Source organism: Galleria mellonella, unplaced genomic scaffold, assembly GCF_026898425.1.
Source record: "Galleria mellonella isolate WM207_F2 unplaced genomic scaffold, CSIRO_AGI_GalMel_v1 utg967, whole genome shotgun sequence".
NCBI classification, from domain to species: Eukaryota; Metazoa; Arthropoda; class Insecta; order Lepidoptera; family Pyralidae; genus Galleria; species Galleria mellonella.
Genome location: NW_026442181.1, coordinates 92,281 through 109,756, shown reverse-complemented (window position 1 = coordinate 109,756; position 17,476 = coordinate 92,281). Strand labels below are relative to the sequence as shown.

The 17,476-nt window shown below is 31.8% G+C and overlaps 1 protein-coding gene across 3 annotated transcripts in view; it reads left to right on the top strand.

The window, feature by feature from the left end:
- LOC128202463 (limbic system-associated membrane protein-like) overlaps positions 1-17,475 on the top strand; it is a 203,969-nt gene extending 186,494 nt beyond the window's left edge. For 2 of the 3 annotated variants that reach the window (XM_052902917.1, XM_052902916.1), the window contains exons 5-14: positions 1,543-1,627; positions 2,874-3,007; positions 3,276-3,397; positions 4,685-4,832; positions 5,236-5,326; positions 6,769-6,904; positions 8,595-8,750; positions 9,118-9,289; positions 11,154-11,186; positions 12,374-17,475. In XM_052902917.1, the coding sequence (XP_052758877.1) occupies positions 1,543-1,627; positions 2,874-3,007; positions 3,276-3,397; positions 4,685-4,832; positions 5,236-5,326; positions 6,769-6,904; positions 8,595-8,750; positions 9,118-9,289; positions 11,154-11,186; positions 12,374-12,459 (1,163 nt within the window). In that variant the 3' untranslated portion in view covers positions 12,460-17,475. The remainder of the gene's footprint in view (positions 1-1,542; positions 1,628-2,873; positions 3,008-3,275; positions 3,398-4,684; positions 4,833-5,235; positions 5,327-6,768; positions 6,905-8,594; positions 8,751-9,117; positions 9,290-11,153; positions 11,187-12,373) is intronic. The other variant, XM_052902918.1, reaches the window with a different exon arrangement.
- The last annotated feature ends 1 nt before the right edge of the window (position 17,476 follows it).

The window sequence follows — 17,476 nt, the reverse complement described above, 5'->3', positions numbered from 1 at the left end:
GGGATATGGCGTAAATTTACTGGGTACAGAGGAATAACACCTGGGTCCTCAGGAATGGCAACGCATGGGGGGTATCATGGGCGAAACAGTATACTCTGTTATGTCCACGGTACTGCTCATGTCTATAGGCGACGGTTACCACTTTCCATCAGGTGGGCCGTCAGCTTGTTTGCCATTCTAAGTTGTATAAAAACAAAAAAAAACGATGTTAGTAAAATATCTATTCGAGCAATCTGAAGGTTTTCTCCAACCTTTCTCATAAAATTAAGAATTTTCCTAATCAGTTAATAAATGACAGAGTTATGAGCTTATATCTATTATATAACATAAGTTACGCTTCAAACTATTTTCTCCTACATTCTTCACGACTCTGGAACGCGCTTCCTGATGCCATTAAGAGACTACCGACTAAACAGCCTTTAAAAAAAAGCGTTCACACTCACTTTTTATCTTTATCCGAGCAGTAAGTGCTTTACATTATTCCCAAATTCGTGTATAATATAGTATATATCATATATGTGTAAGTATATTTGTTATTCATATATATTTATTCGTTTATATATGTAATTTCAGTATGTATGTATATCAATAATTACTAGTACCGCATTCGAGTATTCTGACACTTCCCTATGGTTGACTGGGAGAGGATGCTTTTAGTATTAAGTCAGCCATGTACACATATTTGTACTAATGAATAAATAAATAAACATAAACATAAAGTACAACCGGAATAAATGCCTCCTCCTTTGTTTATGTCGGTTAAAAATAATTATAAGCGACACCCTGTGTGTTACAGGTGTCTATAGGTATAAAAGTATTTTAACTAAGTCTTAGCAAGCTTGCACTAATAAAAAAAAGCTATAAAATAACACAGCAAGGACCAAAAAAATCATGTTTTACTAAATTAGCTGTCATATAAAACATTATAACTTGTAAAGTTAATAAATGAGGTGATTCTAAAACGTTTAAAATATCTCTAAAAAAAATATTTAATTACAAAAAGTTATTACACACTACAGGAATCTTTCAATGAGAAAATTTAATTGTATTTGTACCTATTTGTTTCAATGTAATATTGTTTTATTTATTTATGTTAATCGACGATACATATATATATATATATATATATATATATATATATATATATATATATATATATATATATATATATATATGTAAAAATTTAGTTATATACTTTATGAAATATTTATTAATGTGATTGCTGTGCCCTTCCAGGGTTCATGTTGATTCTATACTTTTAATAACTTAAGACCTATATTGTTACAACATGTAATAGCAATAAATGATTGAATTGAATTGAATTGAATTAATTAATTCTATTTTCACAATAAAATAATAATGTTACTATATAATTTACATATATGTTGTTTTGTCATACGTAACATGTATAATTTATATTATTTTCTTAAAGAGTGATTGTATCTAATTAATGATGTTATTTAAGTGAAAAGTTTGTTTAGTGTATGGTGTAAATAAATAAATAAAGGAAATAATATAATTTATATTATAAATCATCCACAGGTATTGCAGTGCTGCAGTGGCTCCATAACGACAATATATACTACCTGGGTACGATAAAAACCGTATCTGACACTAGACTTAATCTGTGAGTATTTTTTTTTTTTCTTTATGGAATAATTAATTTCTTATTATCGGAGAGTATGGCTTTTGTGTTTCCCCTTTCCTTTCTCGTGGTTGTCGTAAAAGGCGACTAAGATAATTTAATGGTAGAGGGATGATCAGCAAAGTCTGTCTTAAAACATCACCAAACCTAACTGCGGTTGCCAACACGCCTGCTAAGCTTAGCAACTACTGGTAACCCTAAATAGGGGAAGCCCTATGTTCAACAGTGGACAACAGAGTGTTCAAGATTTTTTTTGTATACAACTTAGAATGGCAAACAAGCTGACGGCCCACCTAATGGAAAGTGGTAACCGTCACCTATAGACATGAGCAGTACCATGGACATAACAGAGTATACTGTTTCGCCCATGATACCCCCATGCATTGCCATTCCTAAGGACTCAGATGTTATTCCTCTGTACCCAGTAAATTCACGCCATATCCCACCCTTCAAACCGAAACACAGCCATGCAAACACAACCGCTTCACGGTTGAAACACGAATGGGACAGAGGTACCCAAGCAATCGACTTTTGTACAAAGTCTCCCTCTGGTATGCCTGATATAGTAAAAATAATGGTGTTTGTATTGTGTCGTAATAGTAAGGTAACGCTACACCTTTTAATATCAAAGATGTCGTAAAAGGCGATTAAATTAGGTGAACAAACCACAAAAAATACATAATCCAACTTTTAGATATTTTTCTTTAATGGGTGATAATGGAATGGTATCCCCACCCGCGCTATCGGTATACACCGACGGGGCACCAGTGAAGGATGATAGGTGAGGATGAAGCAGGTCAGTTAGCCCATCGTGACGAATTCAACAAGAATTGTTCACGATGGTTTCCAGGGGGAACCACGTGGAGGTCGACCTAATAGGGCATATTGCTAGCAATGGGGCTGTCAAACTCCATTGCTAACAATCCCTTTCCCCCCACTTCCAGATATTGTTCTGATTAACCCGTACAATTTAAATTAAAAAAAAAAACAAATAAACTGAAATTTATTATAGTCGTGTATTAATACAACTTTTTAGATTCTTTCAGTCGAAATCCAACTTCAGAACTTTTCCTGTCTACTTTCAAGCCAAGTCTGCTGTGAATAAGCAGAGAGATCCGAATGCCAATAAAATCTATTTTTAGATATATAGGTACCAGTTCTGAAGACGCTTGCTCTTCCCTCTGATTATACATTTTCTGTCTTATTATAATATCTGTTTTAATTTCAGGAGTAAGAACGGTTCTATGACGATATCCAAAGTAACCCCTTCTGACGAAGGAGAGTACAAGTGTGTGGTGACGCAGAATAAACCTTTAACACTCAGGCACAGGGTGGTTGTCATTTCAGAGCCAATAATTCGCGGTAAGTTTAAAAATCACAATATGAAAAATGTACTTTAACACTTATGTTGATTTTCATTTCAAATTTTTTGAATCTTCAAAAATTTTAATACATCAGTCAAACTATTGATTCAATGTATCTCTTACTAGTTTAAAGGTTCATAAACGTTATCTCCAGTCAATTTAAGTTTATCTGATGTTCTTTTTTTTTTTTTCGAGAATTTCTTACATTTACAAACTAATGTACATACTTCCTGCAGAACTATTGAAGTTTTATTTTAATATTTCAGAACTGGAGGCTACAAACAACGGCGTGGTAGTCGAAGGTAGCCAGCTAGTACTGAGTTGCGATGTTACCGCTACGCCGCCTCCTCAGATCGTTTGGTCCAGACAGAGACAGGGTTTCAATGAAGTAAGTATAGAGATATATTTCATAGATTTTGAAAGGCAAACAACCTGACAGCCCATCTGATGAAAATTTATAGCCATCGTCATGAACAGCGCTATGTTATACCACTGTGAATTGACTGCCCTAAAATCCTTTAAATTATAATATAGCCAACAAGCACAAGTTCCTGGCTATAAAATTAATAATTGAAACAGTGGAACCTACGCAAACGACAGCACACAATCTGACGGTCTCGTGGAAAGTGGTAACCGTAGCCCGTAGACATGAACACTACCTACTAAACATTTTGACCACATGTTGTGCTGCAGCTTGAATGAGATATGACAATGAAATTACTGGGTACAGTGACTTAAAATCTTCAAGACTTTCCCAAGAGACTACAGCATAGGGTTCTTCAAAAGGGGGGTAAAGAGGTTTCTTCAGGGTCGGCAACGCACGCGTAATACCTCTGGTATTGCACGTGTTCATAGGCTACGGTAACCACTTACCATCAGGTGAGCCGTATGCTTGTTTGCCACCTCAGTGGTATAAAAAAAAAGACTCCAAAGTTAGCAATGAACAAGTGATCCCTCTTGTGTTATAAACGTTTAAGGGCTGTGGTAGCCGCTTAAAATGATGAATGGAAAATTGAATGCAGCGAAGCCCATTCAAATGTTTGTCAACTACCAAACCAAGTACAAGCAGCAGTCTCATTACATATTCAATGAATGTCCCGAGGAAGCAGTGCAGCGACCGATTAATAAGTGACTACAAATTGGCTAGGACGTCCTGTCGACGATATTACGGTACAATAGAATGTTGAGATGAAGCAATTGGTTTTACATAATATTATTGAGCGAGTCCTAAAAAGATTTAAAAATACCGACTAACTCTTCGGTGATGAAAATCAAATTGATCCATGCGAAGGCGGTAAATTCGCCTCTGCCATATCCCACCCTTCAAACCGAAACACAACCATGCAAACACAACTCCTTCACGGTAGAAACACGAATGGGAAACAGGTGGCCAAGCAAACGACTTTTGTACAAAGTCTCCGTCTGGTAATTAATAGTTAACTATCTTTTTGTCCACTGCTTTCCATCCGTCTTAAAACATCAAAAACAACTGCGGCTGTCAACTCGCCTGCCAAGCGTGGCAACTACTGGCAAAACCTCCTTATGGGCGAAGCTATGTTCAGCAGTGGACAGTTAATGGCTGATACAACTAGTTTCTTCTAGCTTTTGCTCTGCTTAATGTGAGACTAGATGGCGCTGTGTCTAATGGTTTTTATTTATTATGTATTTATTCCAGAATGAACGTTTACGCGAAAGTGACGGCATCTTTAACCTGAACAGCGTGACGATAGAACACGCAAAGCCGGAGCACAGCGGCAAGTATTACTGCTACGCGTTCAACGGCGTCGGAAATGCTCAAGCTGAAAAGGAAGTTACCGTGTTATGTAAGTGAAATTAATGAGTATTATTATTATTTTTAAGCAAACGAGCAAATGGTCCACCTAATGGAAAGCGTTGTTCTTCTTTATTACTCTGCGGTGAGTTACGCGGGGATGAACCCCGGCTAGCTTAGCTGGAATTGTTGATTTACCGTACTCACATAGTTTATTTAAATTTCCTTAGCTTAACTCCATGGTTCGCAGTGTAAACTAAAGAGTGGCAATAGCCTGAAAGATGAGCTAAGCGAATTTAAACGATAAATAACTAACAAAGCAACTTTAAGGATAGGTTTAGGGAATGTAACTTCAAAACAAACCATAATGTCTGCATTATTTTCCTGATCATTGAAAATTGAACTCTACGTCAATGTTATTAAGATGTAATATAGAAATCGGAATTCATTCGCAGACAAGCCTCGCGTGCACGTGCACCGGTCCGCGATCAACACGGCGCCGGGCGCGCGCGCCGAGCTGCAGTGCTCCGCGCACGGGGACCCCACGTGAGTACGCCGCACTACACTATACTGCACTACACCGCATCGCACTACACCTATACTGCACTACACTGCGCCGCACTACACTATGCTGCACTACACCGCGCCGCACTACACTACGCCGCACTACACTACGCCGCAATACACTACGCCGCACTACACTACGCCACAATATATTATGATTATTATTATTTACATCATTCTTCTATTAGAAATAACTGCCTTTTACTCCTTACATCACTTCACAATCTGGCTTTATGTCAAACTCTTTCACCATTCAAGCGTCACGACTTTGGAATGCACTGCCTGAAGATAGCCGAGGCCTTCCAAATTAATTCATCTTCAAAATAAAAGTCCATGCCCACCTTATAAACTAATTTTTGATATATTTTTTTGTGTATTTATGTATTTCTTTATAGTTATGTACATTTATTATAATCATCAATTTATGTTATTTATGTACAATATTATATTATTTATATATTATATATTTAGTTATTTTCTTTACCTACTCCAATAATAAAGTACCGCGTTCGGGAAATTCTAAACGTAGACTGGTAGAGAATGCTACTACCATTAAGTCCGGCCTTTGTACCATATTTTCTTTTGGTCAAGTTATTTAAATAAATTAATAAAACAAATATGCTAAAATACTCTACACTACGCTAACTGGTTAAATAGCTTTATTGACAACTTACAATGCATGACGCAAAGTGTGCACTTGGTACCAACAGTTATTTTTGTGTATTGTTAACATTATATATTGTAATAAGTACTTAAAATTAAATAAATATATATAAATTCAGTGATTAATATTTGTATTCCATTTGATGTGGCGAAACATAGTGGACATCATGTAAACTAGACTTGAATGCAACATCTTATCTACAATGTTTCTGGCAAATAAATTTCATCTCATTCCACTATCTCCTAACATAACATTAAATTACCACCATATTTATCTATACAATCTCAAACATAAAATATAACTTTAATGATAAATGTAATGTAAATGGATTAACTGTTTTATGATAACCGCAGTATGCTTTATATATATTTGCATATGGCATAAAATTAATTAAATGAAATTATTTATTTCAAAATATTTTTTTTTACTTTTATTTCAATAGGTACACATTACAGAGAATTAACATGGTTACATTAATTTATACAGTACAATAATGTTTTGTTCAAGCTAATACTTCAAAAATATGCGTACACAGCATGATCATTGATCATTGTCAACATCTGCATGTATTTATACGCATGTTTTACAAATAAATAAATCTTGAATCTTGATCCAAACATAAACACACAGCTAAACAAGTCTGTAAACACAATATATATATATATATATATATATATATATATATATATATATGTATTGTAAATTATAATTGTTGTTCTGATTACATTAAATCAATTGATTATTTTATATTAACTTCCAGGCCGTACCTTACTTGGTACAAAGATGGAAGCTCCATCGCCGAAGATCCCAGATACGTCATCATCAACAACGGATCCCAGTCCACCCTCGTCGTCGTACCTAAGGCTGATAATGATTTTGGCACATACACTTGTATTGTAAGTCATTTTTAAGCTAAATATGTGTTAGTGTCTTGAATTCTATCTGAAGCAAGATTCAGTGTACAATTCTCGATTCAGAAATAACCTATTAATTACATTAAACCTATTTTTTATACAGCATACGACGGCAAACAAGCTGACGGTCCACCTGATGGAAAGTGGTAACCTATAGCCATGAGTTGGCACCAGCCTTCTTTGCTTACTTAAGTTGCATGTGCTGTGATAGTATGGGAGTTTCTAAATTTCTTGATACTTTTGGACCAATCTTTCTTCGAGAAAACTTTTCAGTATCCCTGGTGGAATATTTCCGAATAATTTCTATTCCACTCTGTATATATTTTACTAGTTTATGTTTTATAAGACAGACAAGACTTCTTCTTCTTCCTACCCTTATTCCAATTATTTTTTGGAGTCGACGTAATATGTTTTAATCCATATTACAAAAAGATTTGGCTTAGTTTTACAACCGGCCGCCTGCCTAACGTCAACCCTCTTCGGGAATGCATTTGTTGGTGGTTTCCGCCACCAACGGTATGGAAGAAAGGATTGAGGAAAAAAGGAAGGGAACGTTGGAAATGTGTAAGGGAAATTGGTAAATAAGAGGAATAAGGGAGTTATGTATGAAAGGAAAGGGGGGGGGGGTACACTGCAAGATAGATAAATATTTATTGCACATAAAAAATATACACATATAGATTACAGTAATTTCAAAGTTTTATATAATAAGTATAAAATATAATATTATGCCCAGTATATTAGTGTCTAAGCTAGGCCTAGCCTGTATCTTAGACTCCAATGCCTTCAATTAGATACATATTTTCGTCTAGTTTCGGTACATTACCATAGCACAAAATTCATTAAAAATAATGTTTTATAATAGTATTTTAATAGTAAAATCAGGTATCTTTAAATTAAATTGCAATTAGTTGTGTATTAAATAAATTTGCTTTAAAGAAACAAGAATTAACGTGATTATTTAGATAAACTATGATAATTTACCTGAATTATATCCTTTAAATGAATAAATAATAATAATCTTAAAATATAAATTAAATAAATAAATATAATATAATTAATTATATATAAATTTAAGTTTGTCAAACTCCTTTGTTTAAAAATTGTCACAATATTGTACACCGCATGTAACGTGTAAGGGTGGGATATGACGTGAATTTACTGGGTACAGAGGAATAACACCTGAGTCCTCAGGAATGGCAACGCATGGGGGGTATCATGGGCGTAACAGTATACTCTGTTATGTCCATGGTACTGCTCATGTCTATAGGCGACGGTTACCACTTTCCGTCAGATGGGCCGTCAGCTTGTTTGCCATTCTAAGTTATATAAAAAAAAACCGCTCTACCCGCTGACATTGATGCTCCTTTCCACTTTGGGTGTTGCTGGAAGAGAACTCTTTTAGAATTAAGCTCGCCTTTGTACATTTGATTATCTCTGTCATATTTTTATGTATAATTGGTGTGTACAATAAAGTATTAAATAAATAAATTATCTCGGCATTTCGACCATGTTACAGGTTACAAGGAGCGTGAAAGTCTGAAAGTTAATATTCCATTGCTTTGTTCCTCTAATTACGTTATGCAACGTTTTTGGGTGTTAAACAAACTTTTGATATGTTATATCGCTTAACTCTATACGGTGTGTTCAAACCTGATGAAAACAATTTCAGGCGACCAACTCTCATGGTGTACACAACAAATCCGTGGAACTGGTCCAGAGGCCGGTCATCGAGGAAGTAGAGGCTGATGGCCTGAAGCTGGTGTGGAAGATCCACTCGCACCAACCATTGGAAGACATCCGCATCCAAGCATTCCCTTTGAATGGAGTACGTATTGTTTAACTTAATTTTTATTTATACAATGCCCATTGTCCTATAATCTCGGTACAGAATAGGCCACCCCTTCCTTTCCCACCTTTGCCATGAATGTAAATAAGAGGCGACTAAGGGAAGTTAATGTTTGAGGAACGGACAATAGTGTCTCTCCTAAAATATCATCAAAAGCTTAACTACAGTTGCCAACCCGCCTGCCAGACGTGGCAACTACTAGAAAAACTCCCAACAGAGAAGCTTATGTTCGGCAGTGGACAAAGGCTGATATGATGATGATGTTGATGGGAAATAAATAGTTATTTTCCTTTATTGTTATTTGCCGCCATTGCTTGGAGTAATTTTTATTTCTTTCTTACCACAGGACAATGCTGATCCTACCAACATCACTGTGCCCCTACCGGAAACAAGAGGCAAAGTGTACGAAATGAGCCATGAGGTCAACGACCTCCCAGCTGGCCAGTACGAGGTGATCGTCAAAGTGAAGAACAATAAAGAATGGAGCAGAAACACGAATCCAGTTGTCCTCAATATCGGTAATTATGTTACGGCCAACTTAACACCTCAGAAGTAAAATAAAAAAATATTTATTGCTAAAGAAAATTTGTTAAAAGTTAAAATAGTTTAACTCAAAACCATTATCTGTGTAAACAAAATGTGTTGAGTAGTTTCCGAGTTTATCCATTAAAAACAAACGCACAAAATATCAAATCTTTCCTCTTTATTACATTAGTATAGATTATCATTCGATGACTCCTAAACAAAGTATCCATGAGAAGAAATTAAACTGTAATCTCTTAATAGTTTAATAATTTAAGTCTCAGTAAATATCATATTAAAACCATACAAAAAAGTAATGTCAAAAAAATATAGTATTTAATATACTGAAATGAATTTTTTTTTTAAAATAACATACAATTTACATGACTGTCCCATTCATGTTTCAACCGTGAAGCAGTTGTGTTTGCATGGCTGTGTTTCCGTTTGAAGGGTGGGATATGGCGTGAATTTACTGGGTACAGAGGAATAACACCTGAGTCCTCAGGAATGGCAACGCATGGGGGGTATCATGGGCAAAACAGTATACTCTGTTATGTCCATGGTACTGCTCATGTCTATAAGCGACGGTTACCACTTTCCATCAGGTGGGCCGTCAGCTTGTTTGCCATTCTAAGTTGTATAAAAAAAAAATGAAAAGGTTTTGCTGGAAGAAATCTCTTATTAGAGACAAACTCGCCTTTGTACATTATGTTTATAATGAATTGTGTTTAACATTATGTTTTGTGTACAATAAATAATAAAGAATAAGAAAAAAGAAATTTATTTTGCTAGAATGTAGATAGTTTTAGTTGAAAAAGGTTTACATTTCCCATATACATTCTGTTTCTATGTTGGCATACAAATTATTGTCATATGAGAAATTTACGTCGATTATATTTCTTTTTATTAGTTATATAAATATAAATTCAGACCAGCAAGAATTGTATTACACAGATGTTGGTTTAAATTAGCATATTATTTAACTATATTAAAAAATTTGGAGTTTAGTTCACTTGAGTAAAAAATCAAAAGTACCTATTTCACTTCGGGATTACACTGGTACTAACATCCAAGCGCATGTTTCACGTTTCAAATATGTAAATTAATAATTCATTAGTTTTGGTATTGTTTTGAATCTCATTCAGTCATGATCGGACATTACTAATACAATATTTATAAGCGACTTCTAAATAAGGTAAATCTCAATTTGACTATATGTTTAAGTGCGTATATTACACGACATCTTTTAACATTTTTTTTTTTTTATGATAATTATTAAAAGATTTACTACCATATTGATTTTATACAAAATATTTGCATTTGTAGACGTTCGTTACTTTCTTGTGGAAGTCGTAAGTGGCGACTAAGGGAGGACAAGGGATGGACAGCAGCGTCCCTCTTAAAACGTCACCAAAGCCTAACTGCCACATGCCAAGCGTGGCAACTACTGGCAAAACCCTCCTAACTTATGTCATTATGTTCAGCAGTAGACAGTTAAGGGCTGATATCACGATGATGACGAAACTTTTATCAAAATTGATTTCTTTTTTTAAGCGATTTCCCAAAGAAGGAGGTTCTAAATTAACTCTTTTTTTATTAAGTAATTACATCACCAATTATGATTAGCTGAGCCGATTTTGATAATTCTATTCGTAATCGATAGGTTTTGATGTTTTATGACAGAAGTCGCTGCAGTTTTTTTTTTTTTATAAAATGTACTTGTGTACATAGATAGGTATATTTCATTCTTGTATAAATTCATTTTCTCATTTAGTTATATTTAGTTTTAATATTTCATTTCTTCATTGTTAATAACATTGTGCTTGATTTTGATTTTTCTTTTATATTTTTTCATTGTAGCTGAGCAGTCCATGCTTATTCAGCGTAGTTCAGGTTGGTTTTTTAATTCATTTTCATTTAATTTATTATTAAGAATTTATTTTAACAATATTTTTTTTTTAATTTAATCACAAAAGAAATATGGATATGGGAAAAAATGTTGCGGCGTTTTATTTTATCTTTATCTCTTCAATTGATTTTTTTTTAATTGAATTTTTTTATATTCTTTTTTTTTTACAAAACGTATATACAAAATTTTGAGGCCGTATATTTTTTTTTCTTTATTGTCCAATTTTCAATTAATTTTACTATACTTCAGGGGAATGTTTGTAAAATTATCAAACATAGATTCGACAAATGCATGCATGCAATGCATGCAGCTAGAAGAGAAGCTAGAGAAGTTAGAAAGAGAAAGAAACTTCATAAAGACGTATGCATGCAAATTCTGGTTCACATGTTTCTGCCACCAAAAACATTACAAGTAGAAATTGCTTGCATGATCGCTTCCGTTTGATAAATAGAATGTGGCAATGAAATTATTGGGCTCGAAGTTATATTTAGTCCTCGAGAAGAATAACTCTTAAAAGAGTGTCAAAATGTATTGTTTGCTGTATATGGCGCTGTTCATGTCTATAGGCAACGATTACGATTCTATTTGTCATCACATTTTTGCCTTTAAAAATTTGCATGCAATAAATTACAGCAGGAATATATTCATGTAACAAACACTATTTATTACATTACACGAACATGTAATGTTGCATTGTTTGTTACATTACATGAACATGTAGTTGTAATATTATATATTACATTACACAAATATGTTAAATAACTTTATTCGTTATATTAAATGAGCATGGGATTTAATATTATTTATTAAATTATAGTGTAACATTATTTTTTATATAACATGCGCATGTAAATAGCCGTGTAGGTCCTGGCATAGAATAAGCTACCCCTTCCTCTCCAGTGGGTGTTGTAAGAAATTAAAATATTACCAAAAGCCAAACTGTTGTTGATTACCCGCCTGCTAAAACGTGGCAACTAAGTGGCAAAACCCCCCTTATATGCAAGGCTATGTTCAGCAGTGGTCAATTAACGGCTGATACAACAACAATGCGCATGTAATGTATTTTTATTTGTTACATTACACGAATATATAGTATTACTTTATTTGTTACATTAGATAAGCATGTTCGCAGTATAAACATAATCGAAAAGTATATTTCGCCTTTTTCCAGTATTCCGAGGTGCGGCCAGCTCAGTTGCGCAGTCTACGACATTATTATCGACGACTCTTATGTATCTACTTATCCGGATGCTGTAAATTGTTTAGCATTACTTATTTATTGTTAGTAGGTATATATTATAATCCAAGCTATATGTGCTTCTGGGTGTTTGTTAAGCAGTCTCAGTTGGTTGCATAGCCTGTTGTAAATATGAGATGTGTTGCATTACTATTTTTTAATTATATTGCTATTAAATTTGACGAACTCCGTCAGTGATGAATGTTGATAAGGTTCCATATTCGATTCTCGATCGAGATATAAGCAATTAAATTAGCTCAAATCGGTATGTTCTGGACTTTGTCCGTTTGTTCGTTGTCGAAAAACCAGCCTCACTGAATAATTGGAAAATAAATCCTAACAATGGATATGTCTTCACTTCGAGAGATACATATATATTAGCAATATAGTTTATAATGATATCAAAGAATAAACAATACGCCTTTTAAGTATACCTATAAATAGAAAAGACTCATGGGAATTTAGGAAGTTGAATCTCATAAACTGTAAACGAACTAGAATAGACAATTCTAATTAGACACACATTCCCATCACGGAACTTACAAGAAATAAAATAAAATAGCATATAGTTTCAATTATTATTATTATTTATTTTAGAAATATTATTAATCAATTAAAATATGAAAATAATATTCTGAAAAATATTATGTGATTGAAAAAATTATCAAGCGGACGGAATCTGTAATCTATTTATTCTTTTAGTTTTATTTTGATATTAAAAAAATAAAATATTTAAGAATATGTATATATATATATATATAAATATTAAAGAATTTGATGTGACTTAATAAAATGTTTAATAATATGAACTTCTAATTCCTAATACTCGTACTACTGCAAACACACAGAAAATAAAAAGCAACTGAGAGATCGTGAGTGCAGTTTAAAATCATAAAACACTTAATCTTGAGACTGACTTGACAAAATAAGTTATACACAATAAAATAGGTATAAATTATTTCTTACCCCTTTAACTCACATACATAATTAAATGTTTTATTTAAAGACAATGAAGGATTCTGAACCTAATGTTTCAGTGACTAAACTATATTGCTAAAATACGACTTTCATTTCTCAAAAACACTTGTAATATATCAGAATAACAATATCATGAATCGCCGTAATTCCTCAACGACGTCTCATATTTATTTCAGGTGATTGCACATGCTATTACAGATCTTGTTCTATGCTCGCTATTAAGACGAATGTTGCAGATAGCGAGTCCCATATTGTCTGTCCTGAGTAAAACAACTTCCATAACCATATTTACACAATATTACGTGTAAAAACTGTGTATTTGACAGTTTATTTGTTCCAAAAAGAACTGTTTTATGTGTCAAACAACACATTTTCAAATTTCGAACATGCCTTCTCCAAATCTAAAAGGAAATTCCAAATTTAAATTATGTTAAAAGCTAAATGTTTATACTTTGTAGCTATTGTATAATGCCACCAACAAAATTTGTACTTTGAAAGAAACTTCATTAAGTTTGCATTTTTTAATTGTGCTAATTTTATTGTTATTGTACATATTATTACAACATTGGCAACTTCTAAATTTTGATATCATAATTAATATGTTCGAAAAAGTTTTATTTTTCTTTTAATATTTTTTTTAATTTCACCCATTTTTTATAATATACTATATTATCTGTCACAAAGTACAAATAAAATCAATAAATATCCCAGTTGTTTTGTTTTATGCATTTTTTTATATTTTCCATCTAACATTGTTGTACAGTATAATATTTAAGTAAAGTACATAATTATTTAAGTAAGTAACTGTATTTAGAAAAAGACGTTGCAAAATACGAAGCCACGGAACTTAATTGTGAAACTTAAATGTATTCTATTCCAGTTAGAAGTTTTATACGGACATTTTTTATAATATATTAATTTGATAAATTGATTTTACAAATTTGTAATTACAAATAATTGCAAATGTGTTACCTTCATCATTTTCTAGTGTTTTAAGCGATTATTTGGTCATAAAAAGGTAAATAAAATAATATTAAAAAAGAGCTTAATTTTCTTTACTTAATGTATCTTTTTATAAAGAAATATTCCTAAACAAACCGTAAGTATCTTAACTCGTTCCTGTTTCAGGTTTTAAATAATCAATTAAAATTATGTAAATATTATTTTATTATTAGTAATATTTTTTTATTTACACAGTGAAATTAGATATAATTAATTAATCAACAGCACTAAGGTCTTTGATGTTGATACATTTATTAAGGTTTTCAATAACATTTCTTTAATTTACTAGTTTAGATAATAATATTTAGGTAAATATTACCAAAGTTATATCACAGTAGTTTAGTATTATGTCCTGGCTTCGATTAATTGAGTATTTTAATGACAAAATGCTATTTAATTAATTAAACTGGCTATTTGATTAAGTAAAATTCGAAACGCTTAGCTAGTGTCTAATTGCAGGCTTTTCATTTTTAATTAAAAATAAAAACTAATTTAATTCTTATTGTGTCAACATTATATGGAGATAATTTGGAAATATAATGTGGCACTGGCCCATTCCATTTGTATGAATGTTGCAACTAGTAAGCTGTCAAATGTAGTGTTCATGTAACTTCACTATACCAACCAATTAAGCTAGAGATATAGAATTATATATCTTTTTTTGGGAAATCACTGTAATTCTCAGAGTTACAATAAAAAGAGCATACGATTACTGCTCATAGATTAATTCATAACTATAAACGATAAGAATTTAGAAATTGTATATCTAGCACTGAAATTTTAAATATTTATAACAAAAAGTATTTCTTTTTTTTATATTCATATTTAACTGCATTTTTTATAAAAAAGTCCTTGACTATTTATACAAATTACGTGTATTAGTGTCAAGCTTACTATTGTGAGTTTATTGACCATCATGTTTCACTATAGTCAAGAGCAAAATTTTCAATTTTTTTTAACAAATTCATCCTAAGGACATAACATACGTCGAGAGAATTGCAGTTATTTCCCTTAAAACTTATAATACGTGTTTTATAAGTGCATCGGCCATAATATGCATAGTTAAACGAGTTACAGAATAAGTAAATTACCATAATTGTAGTTATGTATTATAATGATGTGCCTCACGATACAGATCCAAGACGGTGCTTGTTATAATTACAATGTAATTTTCCATGTAATTTTAATAATACCAATAAACTACTATATATATACGCAATGGACAAAACATTATTGCCTAAACACTTCCCTCCAACTTGTCCGCGATTCAGTAATACTTTAACTATATTTTTATACAAACAAAAGGAGGGAAGTTAAATTTTAAATAGAAACGATATATTAAAATGCTTCTATATTGCGCTATGTATTTTGTAGGCTGTCATATTATCAACTAGTCTTATTACAATAGCTTCACTAAACGTCTACTTAATCATATGAATCGTTATAAGTTTTTAGTAATCTAATTGACTATGTATTTACTTACATTTAGAATTATTAATAGCTTTATTTGAAGTATCGGTGACAGTTAAAATTGTTCAATAACAGCATATTAATGACCTGATAAATTGAAGACCATATGTAATTATATGTCATGTATATTATATTAAATTTATTGTTGTATCCACTAAAGAATAGCATACTGAGCATAACATAAAAAGTCTTGATGAGCATGCATTCTAAAATATTCACATGTAATATTACAACTCAAATGGTTTCACTATTGTGAATACATTGAAATACAAGATTGTAGTAGGAATATGGTCATGTAGTGTAACATTATTTGTTATATTACATGAACATGTTGTCTTACTATACATGCTTACAATTACATAAATGTTATGTTACACGTCTTTACGTGTAATATAACATATTTCGTAAACATTCACTTTAAGAGTATTCATATGTAACGTAACAACTCAGAAACAGGCATTACAATAGTTAATACATGAACATGTAATATTACATAGGAAATATGGTCATGTAATGTTACATGTATGGCAATATGTACTCGAAGTTGACTGATTACTGTTTATCAACTTCCAATAAATTATAATGACTTTTACAAATGATTAGTAAGTATTACAATATATTTTATATATATATTCATATATAAATATTCTGGTAAATTAATGATTTATTAAATAAAATACTTAAATAGATAATTTCAAAGGTTTTCAAAGTATAATATTCAAAAAAATATTTATAAAAATCTCATTTACAATTAAGCTAAACTGTATAAATATCGGAACCTATCAATTTCTCAATATTCTATTGGATATTTTTCAATATCCAATAGTTTTACAAACATCCTTACAGACTGCTCCCGTAAATGTGGTCGATAAGAAAATAGACAAATTAATAGATTTAAAAAAAAAATGTTTTAAAGAAGCTGTTTTTTATCTATATATAATTAATAGACTATTTCCTTATAAACGGTTGTCTGTATCATTTTTTGATGGTCGGACAATTAACTAATTAATACTTATTATTGTAAACATGTGGTGTAATTGTAACTGCCAGTACGTTGCATTGTAACTTTTTGACAACAACACATGTTTGTGTATTCTAAACTTTTTATTGTAATTTATTTTATTTTTCGGATTGTCAACATTATTATATATTAGAACTAGATCGTATACATTCAGATAATGTCTGTCTTTAAACACTTCGGCTAATCAAAGTCCAAATTTTTATTCATGATTTAGTGATTTTTTATTAAACTTACCCAATTTGTCAGCACATCGTATGTGCATGAATATCACATGTATTACAATATTACAATTATTACTACTTTGTAACATTTGTGTTTTTTTTTTTCAGTTTTGTTTTACTATAAAGAGTTGAGGAGTTTTTAAATACTGGACCTTCCATCTAGATGCATAGGTTTTAGACGAGAACATTTGCGGTTGTCAATTGTCAATGCAACGTTACAGCCACATATTGTATGATGACGAATAAAGATACACGGTGCCTTCTATGCTACGAATGTCTATGTAACAGAAGGCGATAGTTTTGTCGTCTATTAAATAAAAATTAATGTTTACTTGTAAATATTAC